Here is a 25029-nt window from a genome sequence, read left to right as displayed (position 1 = left end):
CAGAAATAAGCTATGCATATACAAGCAAGTATACATATATAATCTTTTGTAGAAAACATAAATGGTAGCATACCAAATACATTAAACAGCAAGTACTCAATAAATGTTTGTGGGTGAATGGATAAACTTTTCTATTCTTTGTTTTTTAAGTTAATATCTTAAGTTAATATATCTTAGATTTCTTTTCATAGGAAACTGCTTTATTTTTCTATAGCTGCATCCTATACCATTGTACAGATGTACCATAGTTTATTTGACCGATATTCTCTTAACAGACTTTGACATTATTTATAATCTTTTGTCTCAGGAATAATGTTGCAATTTTTAAAAAAATGCATATACTTCTTCAGACATATATTTACCATGCTGAGACAAGAAATTCCTAAACAAGGGCTTGCTGGACAATGATCTGCATTTGATAAATAATGTCAGCTTGCCCTCCATAGAGGTTGCAACCAGTTATTCTTCTCCAATAATTGATGACTGTTTCCCTGTATCCCTGCAAACACATTGCCAAAGTTCAAAAAGTTTGATAATAAAATTTGGTGGGTTAAAAATAAAATTTTTAAATAAAATTTATTTTAAAATAAAATTTTGTTTTTCTTACTCTGAGTAAGGTTGAGCAAATTTTTCATGTTTAAATCTTTCTTTCTCCATAAACTTTATTATTTTTGATCATTTAAAAAATTCAGTTATTCACCTTGCTCTTATTTATTTGTAAAAGTTTTATATATTGCCATACCTAGCCTTCTGTCTATTTTATACATTATGAATTTTTCTCCAGTTTGTAGTTTTTTTTCTAATATTGTTTATGTGGTGTTTCATGTGGTATTTTTTATTTTTATGTAGTCAAATTTATTGATTTTTCTTTCAATAGCTTCTGAGTTTTTTCTCATACTTAGGCCTATTCCACACCAAGACTACTAATTTTTTCCTGTTTTTTACAAACTTTCATAGTCATATTTAATATTTAAATATTTGACTGACTTGAAATTTATTTTTAAAAAATAAGGGTAGAAAGCCAACTTAGTCTTTTCCAAAATACCGTTTATTAATCAGTGTTTTCTCCAATGATATGAAATAGCACTTTTATCCCATACCACATTCCCAAATGAATTGGATCTATTTTGATTCTCTAAGTTCTATCAATCAGTCTATGTTATCCATAAGCCAGCCATCCATGTTATTAAGTAGCTATAAAATGTGCATATTTGAAAAGATGGTTTCCTCTTTCCTTTTTTATAATTTTCTTGACTGTTCACATATTTTCCTAGATAAACTTTAGAATTAGTTTTTGCACTCCCTAAAACAGACAAACAAAATCCTAGTAGAATTTATTAGGGTTCTTTTAAATGTACAAACTGCTATTGGGAGAGCTGACATTCACATAATATTTAATCGTTGCATCCAAGAATATGGGATGTAGTTCATTTATTAAAGCTTACCTCCGTGTTCCTCAGTAGCATGCTAAAATTTCTTCAATAATTTATCTTGAACATTTCTTTTAAAGTTTATGGCTAGGCATTTTTTGCTTTTCTGATTGCTAATGTAGATGATCTTTTCTTCCTTCAAAGATTCTAAAGGATTATAGAAGGCTACTAATTTTAGGATATTAATTTTATATCTACTAACCTTTACTGTTTATAATAATTTTTAGTGATTCCCTTGGATTTTCTGAACATACATGCAAATCGGAAATTAATGATTTTTATCTTCTTTTAAATTTCTCTATGAATTATTTCTTTCATTTACTTAAGTGCATTATTTACATCTTTATCTGGGTCCTGATATTAATAGGAATGCTTATAATTTTTCCCTACTAATCTCATGTTGGCTTTTGAGTTGAAATACATATATTTTATCTTGTTATATTAAGGAAGTATCCATCTAATCCTACATTATTAAGAATTAAAAAAAATTTTTTTAGTCAGGTAGGACTTTTTATCCTCTCAATGCCTAAACTGTCTCAAATATCATTAAATTTTGAACAACAATGAAAATAATACTGTTAAGAAATGACCATTTTATTTCAATTTATGTCCTCATCAAAAACACAAATGAGGATTTGTTACTATTTCATAAGAGATCTACTTCTTACCTAAAATATGGCCAGTGGGACAGTAGCAATTTCCTTCTGCAGTTAAACCACCAGGGCAAGAAATGCAGTTCCAGCCATCTTTGGTAACACCTTTCTAAATTAAAAAATAAATACACACACTCACACACACACATATGTATGTATTCTCCTTCTTATTCAACTTTCTCCTTCTTAATTGATCATGTAAGTCCAAAAAGCCATAATACTGTATAATTTGCAGTTGATATTCATATAAATACACATATGAGCCACATAAAAATTCCCTGGATAGCCAATTTGTGCTTCTATTCCAAAATTAAGATATACATTATAACTATGTATCAACTACTATTAACTGTGGGCAACAGTCCTTTCTGCCTCTTGATTTTCAGTTCAAATAAGTCTTTACTTTCATAATTAATAATATCATTCAGTTTTCCATTTACAAAGATAAAACAAAATTCAACAGGATTTAATAAATAGCCAGTTAACAGTTTAATATTACCTGTTTTAAAGTAATTATTCTAATTTTTAAAAATTCAAATACATTAGCTTTTTAAAATTAAGTTGTGATTCAAATGGGTGAATGTTATAGTATATAAATGATATGTAAACAAAGTTGTTAAAATTAAATTGTAAGTATATTTCCTTCTATCCATTAATAGTGTGTACTAGTAAAAGTTTTTGATAAAATACCTTTTCCTAAATCATACTATATGATTTAGGAAAACCTGGGGCAAAAATACAATAATTGTATTACTAACATGGATGTAAACAAAATTAATAGAGAACTATGGCAATAACGAAATAATACTACAAATTAAATTTTGGTTGAAAAACTGGATATAGAGATATATATCCTATATTTGACAGCACATTTACATAGGACTATTTAAAAATTGTTATCTTAGTAATGTCACTGAAAAACAAATCTACTTGGTATCACTTCATATTGGTGGCTATTTTATCATAGGTTATTCAGCTAGGATCAATATTTCCAAAAATATAAAATAAGTATCAAAATGACCATCAAACCCGTATTAGCCATGAAGTAGGACAACTAGAAACTTTGTATTAAATTCCCAGATTCAATGCTTTTCTAATACAGATAATGAGAAGAAACATTACTATAAAATCAGAACTGCCACACAGAGACTCCTAATTATTCAAAATGACTGATGTATTTCTGTTAATTAAGAATCATCATATACTAAAACTATTAATTTACTAATTTTCCGAAAGTTATGATGAAATGAAATGACTAAAAAAACAGCGACAGATATTTTTAAACCTATTTAGCAACGCAACTGGCATTTCATGAACTTATCACACCTTACATATCATTATGAATATTAATTATTATATAAAACTGTTGATACACAGGTCTAAAGCACTTAATCTGTACCAGTCAGAGGATACGCACATCCCAAATTGCTCTATAGATGTATGTATCAATCATGTTTTTCTTTATAACTGAGTTACTCTATGAGGAAAAATAAAGAAACAAATATTTATTGCTTTGTGGGTTTTTTGGATTTCAGATTTTAAAAAGTAAAGCAATACATTCCTGTTTTTTCCAAGTTTCCATAAAATTTCACTGATCTCTCAAAATTTACTCTAGTAAAAACAAAGCTTAAAATTTTTTTTAATTTGTGAGAAAATATTAGAGTACAGCATTAAATTATGGTTTAAAAAATAAAATACATTTAATATTTTACTTGTTACGGTAAAATCATTTAAGATAAATATGCCATACCATGTTTTCTGGGCACTTTTTACAAATAGTATCAGGTCCTCCATTATTAGAGATCATCTGAAATCCTGGTATACACACACATGAAGTTCCTAAAAAGAAGAGAGTCAATTTTGATCTTGGTAAATAATAATAAAACTCCAAGACAGGAAAACTTTTCATCATTCTTAAGATCTAGAGAAGCAATATAGTAGTTAGGAGCAGGATTCTGGAGCCAGTACTGCCTGGGTTCAATTCCACAAACATACTTCTTGGGTTCTAGATTCTGCTACTTAGCTGCGTGACCGTGAGCAAGTTACTAAACTTTTCTGTGGTCTGGCTTCCACTTTGGTAAAATGAGGGGAAAGTATCTACCTCATAGGGTTAGTATGAGTATTAAATAAGTTTTACATGTAATGATCTTAGAATGTGTGTGGCACACACTAGGTATTGTGTTTGCTACCATTTTAAGTGCAAGCATAACTGAACTGTCAAATTATTTAAATAGGAAACTAATGATCAAGTTATTAACTGTTATGAGAAAGTTTACATTTCTATTTCACTCAACCATACACATATATTCAATTAACGTAAATTTACTTTGTCAAAACAAAACCTTATTGGGAAAGTTATATTGATTCAAATAAATCATATTCCTGTTTTCACAGATAATAAATATTATAAGATAATCAATATTCAATATGCTGGATACATTAGAACAACATTCTCTAAGGAAGCATGAAATGGAAAATAACATGCAGAGGAATTTATGCAGAATGCATATGAAATCTAGGTTCATTATTATGAAACTAACACCATACATTCTAGCCTATGAAATTCTTTCTCATTCTTATTTCCTCAACTGAGGAGCTTGAACTGTCCTATATGATGACTTAAATGAGGATATGTCAAATTTGAAGATGGGGGAAAGTTTATACAATGAGTGACTAAATCAGGATTAAAAACATCTTAGACTTTGGAAAATGGGAAAAGTCTTATTCTAAGCAGTTTCAGTGAGACCTAGGACCAAATGATGGATGTTTCAACAACAAAAATTTAAGATTAATCTAAAGAGAGTTTAAGGACAATTAGAAATGTTAAATAATAAAAAGGACAAGTCCTAAGGAAATCTATGATATTACTGACACATCTTATAGTGGAAATACATAGGTAGAGACTGAGGGCAAAGATACACAATTTCTTCCAAGCCCCAATTTAACTGACAAAAAAGGACATTACAACCTCGCTGGACTTCAATTTCCTTATCCGTAAAATAAGACTGGACCTGCTCAAGGTTAAAGTACCTTCAGGCTCTAAGTTTCTGGGATTTGTAAATAAAAATAAAGGGCTATCAGAGTTTACAAGCGCTAATCTGCATTCCTTCCACGACCTGTCCTGTCACCTGCTCCTCTGCACCTCGGATTACTTCTCTATTTTTTCTGCTTTGGATAGGCAGCTTCCTAGGTGCTGGGTAAAAGACTCCTCAGCTGAGCAGTGAGGGACTGGCGCCGAGCAATTAATTTCTGGCAACAGCTCATGGGGTAGCGGACACGGGGTTCCCCAACCTCATTAGAGTGTAAACTGCAATCCTCCGACGAAATCCTTTTAGGTGTTAGCAGTTAACTTTCCTGATATATTCTTCCCGCAGACGAAAAGTCGTTTCAGCGACGCCGGAGGCTGGACACAGTACCAACGCAGGCGGGTTACTTGGGCCAGGGCCCACCCCAAATCATCTCACCTCGGGCGTCCTGCCTCTGGTTGACTCCACACCGGACACAGGAGAGCGCGGAGATGTCGAAATACTGGTAGTGGCCGCACATCACCGGCTGCTGGAAAGGTAAGGAGAAGGTCTGGGCCTGTGAGAAGCCAGGGAGGACCAACAGCAGAAAAACAGTCACAGCCACATTCGAAAAGATGAACCGAGCCGCCATTGCCACCCCAACGCCACTGCCGCCGTTACTATGGTGCTGACGCTGGTGGTCGCGCAGTCTCCGGCGTCCCGTCAGCCTCTGCGGCGACTCAGAGCCAATGAGACAACTGGCTTGAGGTTCCGGAAGTGTCTAACAACTGTTTAGTTGCTAGGTTACCAAAGCCGCGGAAAAGAGTGGATTAAAAGCAAGCTAACCCTGGAACCTGGCAGGCGCAACTCGATACTTAAAACATTTGCTTCAAAATTCTAGGATGCGACCCATTAGCAGGACGTGAAATCAACTAGGAGATCTGGAAATAAAATACCACAGGAAAGAAAATATCAGATTGTATCGCACAAATTAAGAGTAAGCATGGTTTCCACACAATTTCCGCACAATTTCCGTAAGCCAGTCACGAGGTTCTCGTGAGCTATCAGCTGCTTCAGTACCAAGCGCTGGTGTCTGGCAGGGCCACTGTGAGACCAAGAGACAGTCCTTCCTTGCCGCCGGGATAATCAAGAGAAAAGGTCGGACCTTTGAGCACACATGGAGATAGTGAGGGTCCAGACACAAAGCATCGACTATGGCCTGAAACGCCATAAGGAACTTAGTGATTTGGCCCGTGACCCTGCAGTACAATGTTCTGCAGGTCCAAAGTGGGTATATGTTTCATTGGCAAGCCACAATTACAGGGCCTAATGACGACCAATGTTGAGGTGGTGTATTCTTTTTGACATTTCATTTTCCTACAGACTACCCCTTCAAACCACCTAAGGTTGATTGTATTTATAACAAGACTTCATCAAAATATTAATAGTAATGGCAGTATTTGTCTCAATATTCTAAGGTTACAGTGGTCTCCTGCTTTAACTATTTCTAAAGTTCTTTTATCTATTTGTTCACTGCTATGTGATCCAAACCCAGATGACCCCCTAGTACCAGAGATCGCACCAATCTGTAAAACAGCCAGAGATAACTACAGCAGAATATCTTGGGAATGAACTCAGAAGTATGCCATGTGATACCACCTTGAAGTCATAACTTGCATTATAGAATACACTTTAAATTACTGTTCTTTTTATTTATTTTATTTATTTTATTTTTGATTTTTTTATCTGGCTGCTCTCCTATCACAACTCATCTTTTTAAATTTTATTTTCGTTTACCTCCATTCATTCACATGCTCACCTGAGAAGACTTAAATTCTTCCAGTTTTTAGAAACTGTAAAGTAGTAACAAGAGAACAGTTGCCCAAGATTCAGAATTTTTTTTAAAAAAACGGGCACATGTATTACGTGGCCAGTGTATTTACTCTAACTTGGTTATGAGACTAAAACCATCCCTTACTGCTCTAACATACTGAAGAAATCATCTGTGGAAATGGGAGATGGATGTGTAGCTGTCACATCAAAGGAAGCAGCATTATTTTAATAACATCTATTCTTGTTTAAGCCTTCTACTGTTAGAGATCTGAGGTTACATTATATATATATATATATATATATATATATATATATATATATATATATATATATATATATATATATATATATATAATGTTCTTGTTCTACAGGTAATGGAAATTGGAAGTCAAACACCCTTTGTATTCCAAAATAGGGTCTCCAATATACTATAATCTTCATTTAAATTGTTAGAAGCCTTGGAGCTATTCATTAATCTATCTTCCAATACACTGTTTAATACAGCACTGAATAAATGATGCAAGTTGTCAATAGATGAGTGATCAACTAATAGTTCTGCTAGTAATTGATTTATTTTTCTTCAATAAAGTTGTATAAACCAATGAATTAGCTGCCTGGATTAATCAGTATGAGAAACAATCTTGTAAATGCCTAGTTGTTTTGCGCAAATACTGTTGAGATTTGCTTTATTGTTTGATGTCAAATGACAATGTAAAGTTCAAAAGAGTGAATATTTTACCATGTACATTTAAAAGTGCTAAATCTGTTACAGGTTGACACATTGACCTGATTTATGCAGAATTAATAAGCTATTATCATCAGAACCAATTTAATAGGTCATAAAAGAAAATTTTATTTCTTAATATTTAAGTCTCGCTTCTGTTATTATTGTATTTTGTATTTTTGATTGTTGTATTTTTGTCCCCACCCCCCGTAAAATCACCTGGCATATATTTAAGTCATCTTATTCATCAATAGTAGAGAGGTATAGCAAAAAAAGGATGTGGAGGTCTAATGCTTTATGAAGAGGTTGGAACCAGAAATGGAAATTACCTTGGGTGTTCTAAACATTATTGTGTTGTGAATCCCCAAGCTAAGTTATTGAGCACTTGTATGAGTATACGCTTCTCAGGCACAATAGCTCTCTACGGTGCTTTCTCTCAGGGGCCTCATAATCTAGTAGAGAAACAGACATAGAAACAAATCATTAAAATATGTTGAGATAATTTATCCAATTGAGACTGTGAAACTGGAAGATGACATTAACTCTGCCTTGTGGGGTGGGAAGGAGATCAGCAAAGAAGTCACAGAGGAGGAGATATTATAGGACAAGACAGGGCCAGCAGAAACAGACTCAAAGGCTTGAGACAGCAGGCACATTGGAGAATGACATGTCTTTCAGTATCCTTGAGGTGCAGGGTATATACATGGTCAGTGGTAGGAAATAAGGTTGAAAAGAAAGGAAGGAATGAAAATGAAGGCTCTTGAATGCTTATAGTTGCCTACCATGATTTTAAGTTTATTAAGACTTAAAGCTAGGGAATAATATGATCAGATTTGCATTTTAGGAAATAATCTGGATGAGAAGTATATAGAAACCTCTAGAGATAGAGATCACTTGGGCGGCTAACTCAGAAATTTAGGGTCTAAATTAGGGTAATGGAAGAAGAGAGAGCCAGAAAAGGATGAATGAAAGAGCAGTTTAGAAGGAAGAATTGTGAGAATGTTATGACTTGAACAGAGAAAGTAAAGAAACAGAGACAAGGATCACTCCGATTTCTGATTTGTGTGGCTGGGTGGATTTCGTCATTGAAGGAATGTAAGAATGATCTGGAACTGATAAAAACTTCATATTGAACAAAGAAAAATATTAAAGGTAGAAATTAAAGTTATAGGAATTATCTAATATGTTGGTGGGAGGGTGGTGGATAATAATTGAAATAATTGATATTAATTGCTGGCTTTCAGTGTGTCAATCACTACAATATCTAATTTGATAAAATTGAGACCATTATCATTACCTTAACTTTACAAATGAGAAAACCAAGGCTTAGAAAGCATATATGACTTCCTAAGGTCATGCTCGGATCATGATTCTAACCCTAGCAATTTGATACCAGAATCCACACTCTTAACACTGATTCTTTACTTCTGTTCTGAATATGCTTTTCTAGGCATTAATCTTTTTAAAAAAGGAAAGGCAAGTGAACCAATAAAGGGATTGATGAATTAAAATATTACAAAGAATATGAAGAACAACTTCAAAGTGCAAAAGTGGAGGTGGTAGTCAGAAAGGGGAATTAGAGAAGTCAAGATCTTACAGTTGGGACATTTTGTGCGGTGAGCTCTAAACTTTTCCCCAATCTCTAGATTCTTAGTGCTAATGCTTAGTAGATATAAACAACTGCCACATCATATTCAGTATGTTCCCAACTGAACTTGGCTTTCATGATGGAACACTCTTTTGGCTTTCCTGTAGGTTATTCCTAGAATAAACTTTCTGCCTTTTGTAGGCTCAGCCTCTTTTACTTGGCTATTAAACATAGTATCCCTAAGGGCTCAGTCCTAGACTTTTGTCCCTTCCTTTCTTTCCATTCCTTGTTTTCCCTCCTAGGTGATGTCAAACATGTCCATCCAACTTGTAATATAGGTCAAAAAATCTGGGGGCCACTAACAAGATGGACAAGGGGCCACTTGTCCATTAACAAGAACTCCTGATTTTCATCTTCTAAATAACTCTTGGATTTATTGCACGAGTATCTCTAAAATTTATTTTTCTTAACCTGTACTATCACTACCACCCCGAACTGCTTTCTTCTTCTCCCATATGAATTACTGCAATGACTTATTTTAAAACTTAATTTTTCAGTTTTAGGCATTATCAATTGACTGCCTGCTATGGAGGATGAAGACTTACTTTCTACCACATTTTCTACACTTGATCTTAGCTGAAAGGCTGAGAAGCAATACTACCACATTTTCTGAATCCCTTCATATTTCTAATATGTATATTTTATAATTTAGAGTTAAGGTAGTAATCACTTTTACATTATTATGACTACTTAAGTGTTATTCACAATTGAGTCATGTACCATTTTCTCTTTAATGTGTCTTATTTGCTTCTTATCCAGTGCTGTCATTAATTCCTAAATTCTTCCTCAGAACTATTAATCTCCTTTCAATATATTTAATACAGTTAGTATATGCCAGGTTTTCCCCTATGTGCTTTTAGTTTTTCTAATAGCCCTTCGAAGAAGATATTGTTGTCCCCAATTTATAGATGAGGAATTTAGACACAGAGAAAACCAATAAGAACTGGTATTAGGATCCAAGCATCTATATTCTTTTTTTTTTAAGGAAAATATTTAATTTAATTATTTTTATTGAGTTATAATTGATATAACATTGTATTAGTTTCAAGTGTATAAAATAATGATTCGATATTTGTATGTACTTTGAAATGATCACAATAAATCTAGTTAACATCCATCACCATACAGTTACAAAAATTGTTTTTATTGTGATGAGAATGTTTAAGATCTACTCAGCAATTTGCAAATGTTCTATGCAGTATTATTAACTACAGTCACCATACTACTATATATTACATCTCCATGACTTATTTATTTTATAACAGGAAGTTTATATCTTTTGGCCACCTTAACCCATTTTACCCAACTCCCATCCCCTGCCTATGGCAACCATCAATCTGTGTGCTCTGTATCTATAAGCTTAGGTTTTTTGTTTGTTTGGTTGGTTGGTTGGTTTTATTTTATTTTTTTAGATTCCACATAAATAGGATCATATGATATTTGTCTTTCTCTGGCTGACTTATTTCACTTAGCGTAATACCCTTAAGTTTCATTCATGTCGTTGCAAACATGTTTTCATTCTTTTTCATGTAAAATAATATTTCATTATATATATCTCACATCTTCTTTATCCATTCATCCATCAATGGACACTTACATTTCTTCCACATCATGGTTTGTAAATAATGCTACAACCAACATGGTAGTGTAAATATCTTTTTAAGTTACTGTTTTCATTTTCTTTGGATAAATACTCAGAAGTAGAATTGCTGGATCATATAATGTTTATTTTTAATTTTTTGAGGAATCTCCGTAATGTTTTCCATAGTAGCTGCACCAATTTACATTGCCATCAACAGGGCACAAAGGGTCTTTTTTCTCTACATACTCACCAACATTTGCTATTGCTTATCTTTTTGATAATGACCATTCTATCAGGTGTGAGGTGATAGCTCTTGTGGTTTTGATTTGCATTTTCCTGTTGAATAGTGTTGTTGAACACCTTTTAATGCCATCTGTATGACTTCTTTGGAGAAATGGCTATTCAGATCTTTTGCCTATTTTTAAATCAGATTGTTTATTTTTTGCTATTGAGTTATATGAGTTGTTTATATATTTTTGGATATTAACCTCTTATTAGATATATGATTTGCAAAATTTTCTCCCATTCTATAGGTTGCTTTTTTATTGTGTTGATAGTTTCTTTTGCTGTACAAGTTTTTAGTTTGATGTGGTCCCACTTGCTTATTTTCTCTTTTGTTGCCTCAAGCATTTATGTTCTTAACCACTATGTTATGTGGTCCCACCTTAAGGAAGTAAAATAAGAATGAAGAGAACATGCAACCTATTAAACTTGGAGGGGAAAATGGAGTGATGTTAAAGAGAGATCTCAAGTTTAGTGGATTGTTTATCCTCTTTTCTTTTGGTTTACTCGTTAGGGTAGAGCATGCAGTTCAGCAGCTTTCTGAGAAAGGGTGCATAAGATGTAAATTTTTGAGACCTTGCATATCTGAAAATGTCTCCCTTCTTCCTTCATACTTACTTAATAGTTTACTTGAGTATGGAATGCTAGTTTGGAAATAATTTCCCCTCAGACTTTTGAAGGCACTACTACTATTTCTTTTGGTTTCCAATGTTGCTGTTGAAAAATCTGCTGCTATTTTAATTCTTATACTTTTGAGTGAACTTTATTTTTTATTCTCAGGATATCTTTAGAATGTTCCTCCATCCTCATTTTTCTTAATTTTGCAGTGATGTGTGTTGGGGTATTTCATTGTCTTCTTTTGCGTTGATCATTTATTGGAACTTAATTATTTCTTTGAATATCTCCTCTCCTTTTTTCCTGTTCTTTCATTCTGGTTATCTTATTTTTCAGATATTGGGCTCTTGGATTGTTTCTCTAATTTTCTTGAATTATCTTTTCCATTTTCCATTTTTCATTTTATTTTTGTTTTACTCTACTTTCTGGAAGATTTCTAAGCTCTCCCTGTCAAACATTCCTTGAACTTTTCATTTCCACTATTATTAATTCAAGTTCTAAGAACCCGTTTTTGTTTTCTGACTCTATCTTATTTATAACTCCCTAGTATTCTTTCACGGATACAATATTTTATCTCTTTTAGGACATTACTGAAAGTGTTTTAAAATTTTCTTCTGCCTGTGAAATCTATGTCTCTTCGAAGTTATGTTTGTATTAGAGGATTTCCCCATAAATCTGGTGACTGTGTTTGTATATATTATATCTAGGTATCTATGTAATATATACATATTAGAGTGGAGCACACTGAAAAGCTATCTGATGCTCTACAAGAATAGTTAGGGTTTTTTAACTGGGTTACAATGTGTAGGGTGATTTGCCTTGACTGATTCATAGGGAATTCTCCATGTCAGTGTTCCCTGCCCCCCGCCCCCTGCTAGCTCATTGTGCTGATCAAATTCCCCAGAAAGAGTCTTCTCCCTAGAGGATTTAAGCCTGGCTGCCAGGTGTAGTGGAGAAACAGGGTGTGAGTTTCATCATTCAGTTTCATCATTCACATAATGTCCTTCTTTTATATATAGAACCCCTGATCTTATCTGTATCTATTGTCCCCTAGTCATACTTTCTCCAGACTATAAACCTTCCATTATCTGCTCTAGTGGGGGAGAGATAGGTTTCTTGGTACTTGAAGGAAAGAGACTTAAGTGCGTCTTTAGTGCTTTATTAATTGATGTTCCACCAATTCTGTTTTCACTTTTTTCCCCCAACAGAAAATTTTGAGGGCTCCTGAGCCTTTGAGGACTTATTTGGTGCATATCGGGTTGCTTCTTAGCTTTCTTTTCCACTGTCAATGTAGGATTCAACCTTTCATGGCAGAAATTAACACCTATCCACCTGCTTCCTGCTTATAAAGTTTTATGGCTATTGCCTCCGACCCTATTATCTTCATTCTTATCAGTTTTTGCATCTTTGGAACGTTTCTTTTCTGTTATTTTAGCAGGATTTCTGGAAGGAGTGGGAGTAAATACCTATGTCCAAACTGTCACCTTAAACTAGAAATCAAAATAACCTGTTAACCTGTCTTCACACACATAGTCTTGCCACCCTCTAATCCATTCTCCATATAACAGCTGGAGTAATCTTTTGAAATGCAAGTATGTCACCTGTCTGCTTAAAATAGTTCACTGTTTTTCCAGTGGAGAGCTCAAAGTCTTTAACATGAACTGTAACCCCCAGCAGGATTTGCCTTCTTCCTACAGCCTCTCACTGTCCTGTGTGGTATTGTGCATTCCACCCACACTGGTCTTTCAGTTCTCTGAATGCTTCTAAGCCTGTGCACTTCTCTGCCTGCTCCCCACCCACTTCCTAGCAGTTTTCCTTTACGTTGTAAACTGTTTTCCTTTTAGCTCATATCACTTATTTAGGAAACTCCTCCTGCTTTTTGTAACCAGTCCAGGCCCTCCTGGAAATACATGAAATACTCTCACAGCACCACGTATGTCCCTTTTATAGATCTTATCCCTGCTATAAATTTACATTTAGTTGAATCGTTCTTTCATTAGTTTTATTTTCTCTCCTGGACCTCAAGCTTCATCAGGTCAAGGACCATACAATTTTTGTTCAGAATTGTCGCCTTAGCACCTGGAATTGTGTATAATACATTGTAAGCATTTAATACACATTTGTTGCAATGGAAAAGAATAAATCAAACTTGCTTCATTTCCTCATTCTCTAATTTATTGTCAACTTCCAAACTCTAAACTGCTGAGGGTGTTATGGCGCAAACGATTCTAAGACCCACGGAGCCAATTGAGAATAATTATAAGCCTTTATTAGCCGGCCGGCGACTGACTCTCTACCACGCAGTGTTAGAGGAGATCAGCCCTAAGATTCCAGAAGAGGCAGCTTATAAAGCCTCCAACTACATCCTTGAATAAGCAGATTACAAGAAGCAGAAGTTAGCCTTTAATGTTTTGTACAAAGATAAATGTATCCAGGGGAGTCTCAGATCAAACAGGGCCTAGTAGACAGTTTTATCATCTGCACCTTGGAATGTTGTGCTTCTCCTGGGGCTGGCGCCTGGGAATATCACCTCCCTGAAACTGGAGAATTTCTACTTTTACATTCCCCACTGGTTTTCGAAGAGAAATCAAATCATTGATTTTCTGACTTGGAGTGGTTGATAGTTTGTTATGAAGACCATGAATTTTACTGCCTGGACCCACTTTCTGACATAGGCAGTTATCCAATTAATTAGACAGGGGCCAAATAGCAACCCCAGAAATACCAGCATTAGGGGTCCTGTGATGGAGTAAGCAGTGTAGTTAACCAAGGGGATCCATTGAACAGGTTCTCATACCAAGACCCTGTCCGCTGACGTTGTTCTTCTCTGTCACGGAGTCTCTGTCTGACCAGGGCTAAACTATCTCTAATAATACCTGAATGATTAGCGCAGAAACAGCAGATTTCATCCAGAGCCACACAGAGACCTCTCTGTTTCAGGAAGAGGAGATCCAGTCCTCTCCTGTCCTGTAAGACTACCTCTGCTAGGGAGTTTACGGAAGTCTCTAGGTGAGAAACCGATGTCTCTAAGTCTTGTAAGTCCTTGTCCACTTGTTGATTCAGGGTCAGGTAGTTAGAATCCCCCGTTACTAAGGCTGCCGCTCCAACAGCGGTTGATCCTGCCACACGTAGGCCTACTAGTGCAGGTACTAGGATAGGCGCCCTCTTCGCAATGTGATGGTCTATGTACTGGAAATGTTCGCGGCCCCCTTCCCTGGAGTAGAAATACACTTGAGGGATAACGTGAACTAGTACATAGAAGCCATATGTCCCCTGGGACCAGTAGTTGGAGCTGATACAGGGGGTTAGACCGGTATTACACGCAAACCAGGTGCCTTGTGGGGCAACTAAGTAAAACGGAGGAGTGGTGTCCGTGGGAGTGATGCTGTCACAATTCTGGGCATAGGGTGAGGTGCTTAAGGGATAGCTAGTAGAGTGGATACAAGTGCCCTGGCCTTGTAAGTCTCCCAGAGTGAGCTTGGGGGCCCTACCACAAGGGCACGAAGTGCTGCTATTGCTTACTGAAATATTCCTAATCTGGTGAGTAGAATTTCCAAAAGCAGCAGTAGCTCCGAGCCCTACATAGTATGGTGGGGCCGGGTTCAAGCAAAACCAGCAATCACTGGTGATATTAGGGTTAGTCTGATTAACGAAACCAAAAACTGCATCTAGCATACTTAACACCGGATTGGGGAGTTGTGGTGGCCTCGGGATGGTCTGAATAGTGGGGGTGGTGGGGGCAGCACTTTCCAAGGAGTTAAGGGGCAGAGGTAGTCCCTTTGGAGGCGTGGGTTGAGGTAGAGATGGCAGGGGCAAAGGGATCAAGGGGTTTAGTAGGTGATTGGGTCCTATCAGTAGAGGTGAGAAGGCGGTTTACCTGCTGCTGTACAGTGATGAGTATACCAGGATCAACTCCCGATACATATAAGTGAAGGCCCCATGTTTTCCCTGTAGTCCAGGCCTGTGCATTCCATTGTTTTACAGTGAGAGTTGCAGGGTACAGCTTCCTAGGTTAGTACATACAGACTGAATAGGGCGGCTGAGAGATATGTAATGATCTCTCCCACCCAGTTCACTCTCCCACGGTGCGATTGTTTCGCAGCCCCAAGAGGCACAATAATATTCATTTGGCTTAGCACATGTGGGGCTTCCTTCCTGAGGACACGTATAAAGCTGTGTTCCTTGAAGGCCTTTTTCCATAGCGAGGTTTCTGCACCATATGGCGATGACCAGAGTTGGCCCCTTGCCTTATAGTGAGCTTTGCCAGGCTGCCTGAGGATGGCACATAGATCTACATTGAAAATAGGTTGGCTAGAGGTCTTCGCTATGGAAATAGGAACGCCCGTCTCGGTTCTAGTTAACTCCCGTCTATACACTTGGGGCCCGTAAGGATTGCGGGAGTGACAGTGAGTGACATGTAGGAAGATAGAGACAATTAAGGTGGTCCAGTCCAAACCTTTGAAAGTCTTATCTTTAGTGGGTCCTCTGACCGATGCAGGGTCCATTGTTCTGATGTCTGTGGTGGATGCTCAGCCTTGATCCTAGTATGGTGAATCCAATGACAGCGCCCAGCTACCTTGACTGCGGTGGGTATTGTGAAGATGACAGGGAAAGGTCCGTCCCAGCGGGGCTCAAGAGAAGCAAGCTGTACCTTCTTTACCCAGATCCAATTGCCTGGAGTGTGGTTGTGTGGCTGGACTGGATGCTGAGCGGTTGTTCTGGTGGCAGAGACCAGTTGGTGGGTTTCCTGCTGTGCGAGATAGAGGGCCTGCAAAGACTTAAGCAGTGAAAAATTATGAACTTCTGTTAGCTTTTCTTCCCCTAACTTGGGAAGGAGAGGTGGGTGTCTTCCAAACATTATTTCATAAGGCGTGATTCCCTTATAATAGAGTGTGCACCGTGCCCTTAACAGGACAAAGGGGAGGAGACTCACCCAGTTTTCGCCAGTTTCCAGCTCGAACTTAGTTAAGGTTTCTTTCAAGGTTCTGTTCATTCTTTTTACTTGTCCTGAACTCTGAGGCCTATAAATGCAATGCAATTTCCAATTGATTTCTAGCACCTTTGCTAGAGATTGGCTGGTCTGGGCGATGAATGCCGGGCCGTTGTCGGACCCCCGTGTTATGGGCAGGCCAAATCGAGGCACTATTTCTGAGACTAATTTCTTTGCTACTACTTGAGCTGTCTCCTGCTTGATGGGGAAGGCTTCAGTCCATCCTGAGAAAGTGTCAATGAATACAAGAAATACTTGAATCCGAAGGTTCCTGGGCTGACCTCAGTGAAATCCAACTCCCAATGTTCCCCCAGTGCCTGACCACGAAGTCTCGTCCCTTGTTGTATTTCCTTGGAGGGCCCTGGATTCACTTGTGCGCAGATGTGGCACCGGGCTGATACCTGCTTGGCTATTGTTGCAGCCCCAGAATGTAATAGTCTCTTTTCGTCGGTTCAACTAACTTGGTCCCTCTCAAGTGAGTGCTCTGGTGAACCTGGGTTATAAGGTCTCGGCCCAAGGCCTCAGGTACTACAATGCGGCCGTCTGGGAGCCTAACCTACCCAGTAGATTCCTCTTTGCCTCCCAGCTTGTTGCATAGTTCAACTTCCCCTGGAGTGTAGGTAGGGGTGTCCATTAGCACCCTGGCCGGTAGGGCCGGCAGAATGTCAATTGGCCCCACTGGTTTTGGGGTAGCCTCCTTTGCTGTTTGATTAGCGAAGGAGTTGCCTTGTGCTACCTCAGAGCCCGAGTTCTGCTGCCCTGGGCAGTGGATGATTGCCACTTTCTTTGGCAGCCAAATTGCCTCAAGCAGGGCTAGTATTTCTTCCTCATTCTTAATTTCTTTTCCTCCCGAGGTCAGTAGCCCCCTTTCCTTATATAACACCCCATGTACATGTGCCGTGGCAAAGGCATACCTGCTGTCCGTGTAGATGTTAACAGTCTTGTTTTCCCCCCACTGCAGAGCTTGTTCAGCCCGCTGAGATGAAGTTCCATGGCTTAGGGCTTGTGCCCAGATGACAGTTTCAGTGGTAACCACTGCAGCCCCAGCATACCTGAGTCCTTCTGAGACGAAGCTACTCCCATCCGTAAATAGAGTAGCGTCCGGATTCGGCCAACGGCTGTCTGTCAGGTCTGGTCTGGTGCAGGTGACGTTCTCTAGGACCTCAAGGCAGTCATGCAGGGGTTGGTGAGGGTCATTGTCAGGCAGTAGGGTGGCTGGGTTGAGTGCGGCAGTTTTCAGGAACCGTATGTGAGGTGAGTTGAGAAGCAGGACCTGATACTGGGTGATTCGAGCATTGGAAATCCACCGGTCCGGTGGACTGCGAAGCATTGACTCAACTGTGTGTGGGGCGATGATCTGGAGAGTCTGTCCTAGTGTCAATTTTAGGACTTCCTTAATGAGGATTGCAGTGGCAGCGATTGCCCTCAAACAGTTGGGCCATCCTGCTGCCACGTAGTCCAATCTTTTGGAGAGGTATGCAGCTGGTCGCTGCCAGGGTCCTAGGGTCTTTGTCAGGACTCCTTTAGCAATTCCCTGCACCTCGGTAACAAAGAGCTGGAATGGCTTTTCCAGGTTGGGCAGGGCTAATGCAGGGGCTGTGGTTAGGGCTGCCTTCAGGGCTTCAAATGCTTCCCTTTCTTCCTTTCCACAGGCTAGGTCCTCTCCTTTCCCTCCGGTACTGGTGTACAGAGGCTTAGGTGTTTCTGTGAACCCCGGAATCCAAAGCCTGCAGTAACCTATTTCTCCCAGGAGCTCTCGAACCTGTTGCTTGGTGCACGGCTGGGGTATCCTCAGAATAGCCTCGATCCGACTAGAGGACAGGGTCCTTTTTCCTTTCTGTAGATTGTACCCTAGGTACGCTGCTTGGGGAGTGCAAAGTTGAGCCTTCTTAGCAGACACCCGATACCCATTCTTGTCTAACTCCTGGAGTAGGTCCTCAGTAGCCTGTTTACACTCTAATTCTGTTTCAGCCGCTAGCAAAAGATCATCAACATATTGTAGAAGTACTACCTCTGGGTGCCTCTGGTGGAATTCAACTAAGTCCTGACTTAGGGCTTCATCGAATTGGGGAATTCTTGAAGCCCTGAGGCAGTTGAGTCCAAGTCAACTTTCCTAAGTAAAGTCTGTCTGGGTCTTCCCATTCAAAAGCAAAGATGGGCTGGCTAGCTTTGGCCAGCGGCAGAGTAAAGAAGGCATCCTTCAGATCTAGGACAGTAAATACTTGATGACTTGCGGGTAGTTGGCTGAGAAGAGTGTAAGGGTAGGGGACTGTCGGGTGGATGGTCTCAACTTGCTTATTAACCTCCCTGAGATCCTGGACAGGCCGGTAGTCATGGGTGCCGGGCTTCTGTACTGGGAGCAAGGGAGTGTTCCAGGGGGAGTGGTAGGGAACTAAGACTCCTGCCTCCCTCAACCTTCGAATATGGACAGCAATACCCGCTCGGGCCTTCTGACTGACAGGGTATTGACGTACCTGGGCTGGAGTAGCTGAGCTGGACAGAGTCACTATAATAGGAAAATGATGTGCTGCCAAGCCGGGGGGATTTGTTTCTGCCCAGACACCAGGAATCTTTTGTTGGAATTCAGTTAATAGGGGATTTGTAGGTAAGGCTCACGGCTAGTTTATTAGGGGCTCCTCTAGCAATAGGTATTCCCTAAACAATGGGCAGGTGAATAGAATGGTTGGTGGGCCTGACCCAACGGTCAGTTCAGTATGCCCTTTCTTGAAGGAAATTGTGGCCTGTAACTTCTGTAGCAAGTTTCTACCCAGCAGCGGGCATGGGCATTCTGGCATAACTAGAAATGAATGGGTAATTGTTCCTTTTCCCAGATCTGTTATCCTGGCTTGGGTCCAAGGGTAAGATTTCCCTTGTCCAGTGGCCCCTTGTAAAGTGTATTTTCCTTTGAGAGTGGGCCTTGGGCGCTCTGTAGGACAGAGTAGGTAGCTCCTGTGCCTACCAAGAAGTTCACAGGCTCGCCCCCGACTTGTAAAGTTACCCTGGGCTCCCAGGGGCTTATAATGTAAGAGCCCCGACCTCCTCATTCTGCGTCATCGAAGAGGACGAGGGGAGCCTTCTTCTTGGGGGGCTCGTCCTTTTTCAGGGCACTCATTCTTCCAATGTCTCTTTTTCTTGCAGTATGCGCATTGGTCCTTCTTTAGCTCGACTCTCCGAGGTCCACTGTTCACTCTGGGTGCCTGTTCCTGGCCTCTGCCTTTTCCTGTCAGTCCCTTTGGATTGGCTCCTTGCATGGTTGCAAGCAGGACTTTGGTCATCTTCTTCGTCTGTGCTATATTTACCTCATCTCTATTGTTGAATACTCGTTGGGCTCTCTCGACCAGTTCAGACAGGTTCTTTTCTTCAAACCCTTCCATCCTCTGCAGTTTCTTTCTAATATCCAGGACCGACTGACTGACAAAGGCTAAATTCACAGCCCTCCTATTATTAGAGTCCTCTGGGTCAATAGGGGTATATAACCGGTACGACTCTAAAAGTTGTTCCAGGAAAGCCGGTGATTCATCCTTAGTTTGGATGACCTCACTTACCTTAGATAAGTTAATGGGTCGTCGGGCAGCAGACTGGAGGCCCTGGAGCAGAAGCTGACAATACCGTTGGAGAGCCTCCTTACCTTAGTCAGTGTTGGGGTTCCAAGGCGGACGGGTTTTAGGGAAAACATACTGGATGCGGGCTGGATCGGTGGAAGGCTGCCCATTGGGCTCTAATACCATCCTTACACCTCCCTCGGGATTCGTTCCCGCTCCTCTGAGGTAAACAGGACCTGGAGAAGTTGCTGACAATCATCCTAAGTCGGCTGGTGGGTAAAGAAAATAGTCTCTAGGAGAGAGATTAATCTCTGAGGTTTCTCTGAGAATGAGAGGTTCTGGTGTTTCCAATTGTATAAATCGCTGGTGGAGAAAGGGACATAGACCATGAATGGCCTCTGGGTTTCTCCCCCAACCGGGGGTGCCAATTGCTGGAGCGGAGCCAGGATTGCTGCCTGGTTCGAGGAATTAGGAGCAGAGTCAGGGTCTTGTGGGGGCCGATACACATCTCCAGTGCGGGTATGGGGAGGGCTCCAGAGAGATTTTGCCTCCCGGCTGGACGGAGACAAGAATGGGTTACGAGGGGAATAAGGGGGAGGAGTAGTGATCTCCGGGTCCTCAGGGAGTTTCTGTAAGATAGGGTAAAGAGAGTTAGGTGTCTGTCCAGATGGTTTCTCCTTTTGCCCCTTCGGTGCTGAGAGAAGGATAGGTTTGGGAGTCGCCCTTGACTCTTGACCACAGCGGCAGCCCTTCAAGTACTTGGGGGCATCAGAAACAATATCGACCCACAAATCGATATATGGAGCCTGATCAGGGTGGCCAGGATCTCTGTAGATGATATCCCGCACCCGAAAGGCTGCTTGCAGGTCGAGCGACTCTTCTGATGGCCACCCTGTTCCAAATGTGGGCTACTCCAACTGGCAGAACCTTTGGAGGTTGAAGGGAGTGACATTATCTCCATAGGCTTGGGCTTGTCTCTTAGAATCCTTAAATTGGTTAAGGAGTCACTGCAGGGGGGTAGGACGATTTGAGGAGGAAGCCTGACCCATATTAGAGAAAATCCCCACAAAAGCCAAATAAGCCAGGGCTAGGATCAGCCTCTGACCTAACGTCCAGTCGGGCAGGGCCACGGAGGCCAGACCTAAGGAAAGAATCAAACTAAGTAAACTTATGAAGGCTAAAGCAATAAGAGGGTAACAGTACATTCGGCTGGTCCAGACAGACAGACACAATACAGACAGTCAAGACAAACTACAGGTGACACAAAATGCTAGCGCACCAGAAAACTGAATACCTGGAGTCAAGTCTGACATCTCAGACTTTGACCGGACTAGGGAAATATTGCTGCGTCCAGCCTTTCACTAGTTCTCTTTAGGGCCCACCGACAGACAGATCCAAGCGCAGTCTACTTATCTGTGAAGCTGCTCCAGATGGCTCGTGCCCAATTGTTACAGAATTAAACCTTTTTGTCCACCTGCCCTCCTGGGCGAGTCTGCCTGGTGTCCGGTGCTGAGGAACGTCTCTCAGCGGCCGTCCCCTGGACGGGCAGGTCCTCACCCAAGGCGGCCGGAGCCGCGGGTCTTAGGAGAGCTCCCCTCTGGAGAGATCTCGCTGGGGCCTCCAAATGTTATGGTGCAAACAATTCTAAGACCTATGGGGCCAATTGAAATTAATTATGAGCCTTTATTAGCCGGCTGGCGACTGACTCTCTACTACGCAGTGTTAGAGGAGATCAGCCCTGAGCTTCCAGAAGAGGCAGCTTATAACTACATCCTTGAATCAGCAGATTACAAGAAGCAGAAGTTAGCCGTTAACGTTTTGTACAAAGATAAATGTATCCGGGGGACTCTCAGATCAAACGGGGCCTATTTTAGACAATTTTATCAACTGCACCTTGGAATGTTGTGCTTCTCCTGGGGCTGGCACTTGGCGATACCACCTCCCTGAAACTGGAGAATTTCCACTTTTACAAGGGGCCATAGGACCGATGTGGGTTAGACCTGAACCACAAGGCCTCTGGTTGTAGTCCTAAGGAACAGAATTTTTTGTGTCCATACAACAGGTGTCAAGCAGAGTACCATGCACCAGCTGCCAATCCCAGGAGAAGACTCCAAACACTTCTGCTCATTGTAACTTGTTATTGATGCAGGACAGGGCAAATTTCCCTGAGTTGATGCGGAGAGACCAAGCCCTGCACAGAGAGAAAAGGGTCCTTTGGCAGAGAGTGAAGAAATAATTCAACACACACACCAAAGTTAGAGTCAAAAGGAAAGTTTATTGGAAAAGGAGTAACACTCCACAGAGCGTGGTCTCCTCTCAAAGGCAGAGTGAGTGAGACAATGAGAGACAGAGAAAAAGCATTGAGAGGGACCTGAGTGTTCAGGGAATTCAGTTTATATGCCATCATGAAAACCTATTCATTTTAGAGAACAGAGAGAAAACTAAGTTTCTAGAACAGCAAAACAGAAGTCCATACCCTAAACATGGTAACCACACCAAGCCATGGCCAGTCTGTGGCTCTGCCTGGGCAATTAGCCAGCCTCCCCGAGTGTATTACCACGACTAGAGCACTATCTACCTCCGGAATGATTTTGGTATCAGACAGTTTTCAGCTGCACTTCCTAGCTATTCAACATCTACAAGAACAGTTATGTATCACTTGGTCTCAGAGTTCTTCAATCTTATCAATTGCCACAACCTTCATCCCTCTTGCAGACCTTGACTTTTATTTAATTCTATTGAGCATAGACTGTGTGTTAAGCACCTTGTTTAAGGCTCATGAAAGACAAAGGTGAAGAACAGTTCTCTTTCCTCAAGAAGTTCATACCAGCAGAAGAGACAGTACCCATAATACAGGCCTCTTATGAGGACTAAGTAAAATGATGCTTGCAAAGCACTTAGCACAATCCCTAACAAACACACACAAAAAACTCCAGTATATTTTAGAAATCAAGAAATCTGGCTCAGAAATCAGAATACCATAGTTCCAAACCTAACTCTGTCACTTGGAAGTTATGCCTCTTTAGTTTCTAAACCTCTCTATGCCTCGATTTTTTTCACCTGCTGAATGAACATGACAAAAGCAGAGTTGTTGTGTAGCCAAATGATCACACACTACACACACACACACACACACACACACACACACACACACACACACACACATTAAAGGCACATAATGAAGCACCAACAAAGGCATAACATGAAATCTTAAATGTTGCTCTGATGGCCTGTATAATTCTTTCCTATTTTTCCTCTGCAGTGGTCCTCAGAGGCACATCCTGAGGTAAATGGGTGTCTCATCTTCATGGTGGAAAGGTGGAGAAGATTGAGATCCTGAACATTCTATTAATGCTATACCTTAACAAAAGAGGCATGCAGAAAGGGTACTGTATAAAATCTTTGTGTTTTACTGATAAGATGACGCTTTGGCATCCCCAAATCTTAGTGTGGAAACCATTTCTAGTAAAGAGTCAGGACCACACATGAAACAGAATGTCTCCTTCTGCGTAAATTTCTTTTCTCTGGGTTCCATCCAACCTCAGGAATATAAAACAAAAGAAAGAAGCAAGAGGAAGACCTAAAAATTTACAAAGAAATTCTAAAGAGAGAAGAGAACAAACAGAAAAGAGAGAATCCAGAAGACCTTGTTTTGGAAAAGACACTCGGGGAAGCTGGCTAATTGCCCAGGCAGGGCCACAGACTGGCCATGGCTTGGTGTGGTTACCATGTTTAGGGTATGGACTTCTGTTTTGCTGTTCTAGAAACTTAGTTTTCTCTCTGTTCTCTAAAATGAATAGGTTTTCATGATGACACACTAAAAGCTCAAGAAACTATTCAATAACCAGCATACCATGTAATTAAACCCAATTACCTTGACTGTAATTTTTTTAAAATTGTTATAGTGTGGTCATCTGAGAAGGGCAGAGACAGATTATAAAAGACATGCATGAACTATAGTGTCCTGTTTGGAGAAAATCTGTGTGAATAGAAAGGGATAATTATCCCAGAACACCGAAGGAGGCTGGCAATACCTATTTAAACTTGTCCAAGGAAGGCAGTCTAATCTAAGCACACTTCAGATGTGTCTTAAAGTAAGTGTTCATTAAATGATAGCTGTTATTTTTGTTAAGATGGATGAGAATGCTTCTAGGTACCCGTGACTGAGAAACATCTTTTGGGATTAGGTAACTTGTGTTCTATTTCCATGCTTAGCAAACAGCTCTCTGATTATTCAACTTCGTATAGAGAATGTGTATAGCCAGGAAAGTTCTGGTCAGCCTGAGTCCATCTCAGAATCACTTTACTAGTGTTTCTTCTTGTGAATCCATATTGACATTCTAGACCATTGCTTTTATGTACTTTTTAAAGGGAGTCTGCCTCAGAGGACAGAATCCTCTCCCTGCGAAATAGTGTACAGGCATACCTCATTTTATTGCACTTTGCTTTATTGTGCTTCACATATATTATTTATTTAAGAAATACATTTTATAAGGCTATAGCTGCCATACATAGTGATTCTCCTGATGGATCTGGGCAAAGTAAACTGAAAATCTTCTGGAAAGGATTCACCATTCTAGATGCCATTGAGAATATTCATGATTCATGGGAAGAGATCAAAATATCACATTAACAAGAGTTTGGAGGAAGTTAATTCCAACCTTGTGGATGATTTTGAAGGGTTCAAGACTTCAGTAGAGGAAGTAACCTGTAGACGTGCTGGAA

The 25029-nt window shown here is 39.9% G+C and overlaps 1 protein-coding gene and 1 pseudogene across 2 annotated transcripts in view; one reads left to right on the top strand and one right to left on the bottom strand.

Annotated features, from left to right (window-relative positions):
• The window catches only part of TMEM67 (transmembrane protein 67), a 53921-nt gene extending 48123 nt beyond the window's left edge, over positions 1-5798 (bottom strand). For both annotated transcript variants that reach the window (XM_039877125.1, XM_039877126.1), the window contains exons 1-3: positions 5548-5798; positions 3834-3922; positions 2099-2192 (exon numbers count right to left, since the gene is read on the bottom strand). In XM_039877125.1, coding sequence (XP_039733059.1) covers positions 2099-2192; positions 3834-3922; positions 5548-5740 — 376 coding nt within the window. In that variant the 5' untranslated portion in view covers positions 5741-5798. The remainder of the gene's footprint in view (positions 1-2098; positions 2193-3833; positions 3923-5547) is intronic.
• Positions 5799-5911: 113 nt separating this feature from the next.
• Positions 5912-6741, top strand: LOC120614308 (ubiquitin-conjugating enzyme E2 D2-like; annotated as a pseudogene).
• The last annotated feature ends 18288 nt before the right edge of the window (positions 6742-25029 follow it).

Source organism: Pteropus medius, unplaced genomic scaffold, assembly GCF_902729225.1.
Source record: "Pteropus medius unplaced genomic scaffold, Ma_sr-lr_union100, whole genome shotgun sequence".
Lineage (NCBI taxonomy): Eukaryota > Metazoa > Chordata > Mammalia > Chiroptera > Pteropodidae > Pteropus > Pteropus medius.
This window is presented reverse-complemented; position numbering and strand designations above follow the sequence as displayed.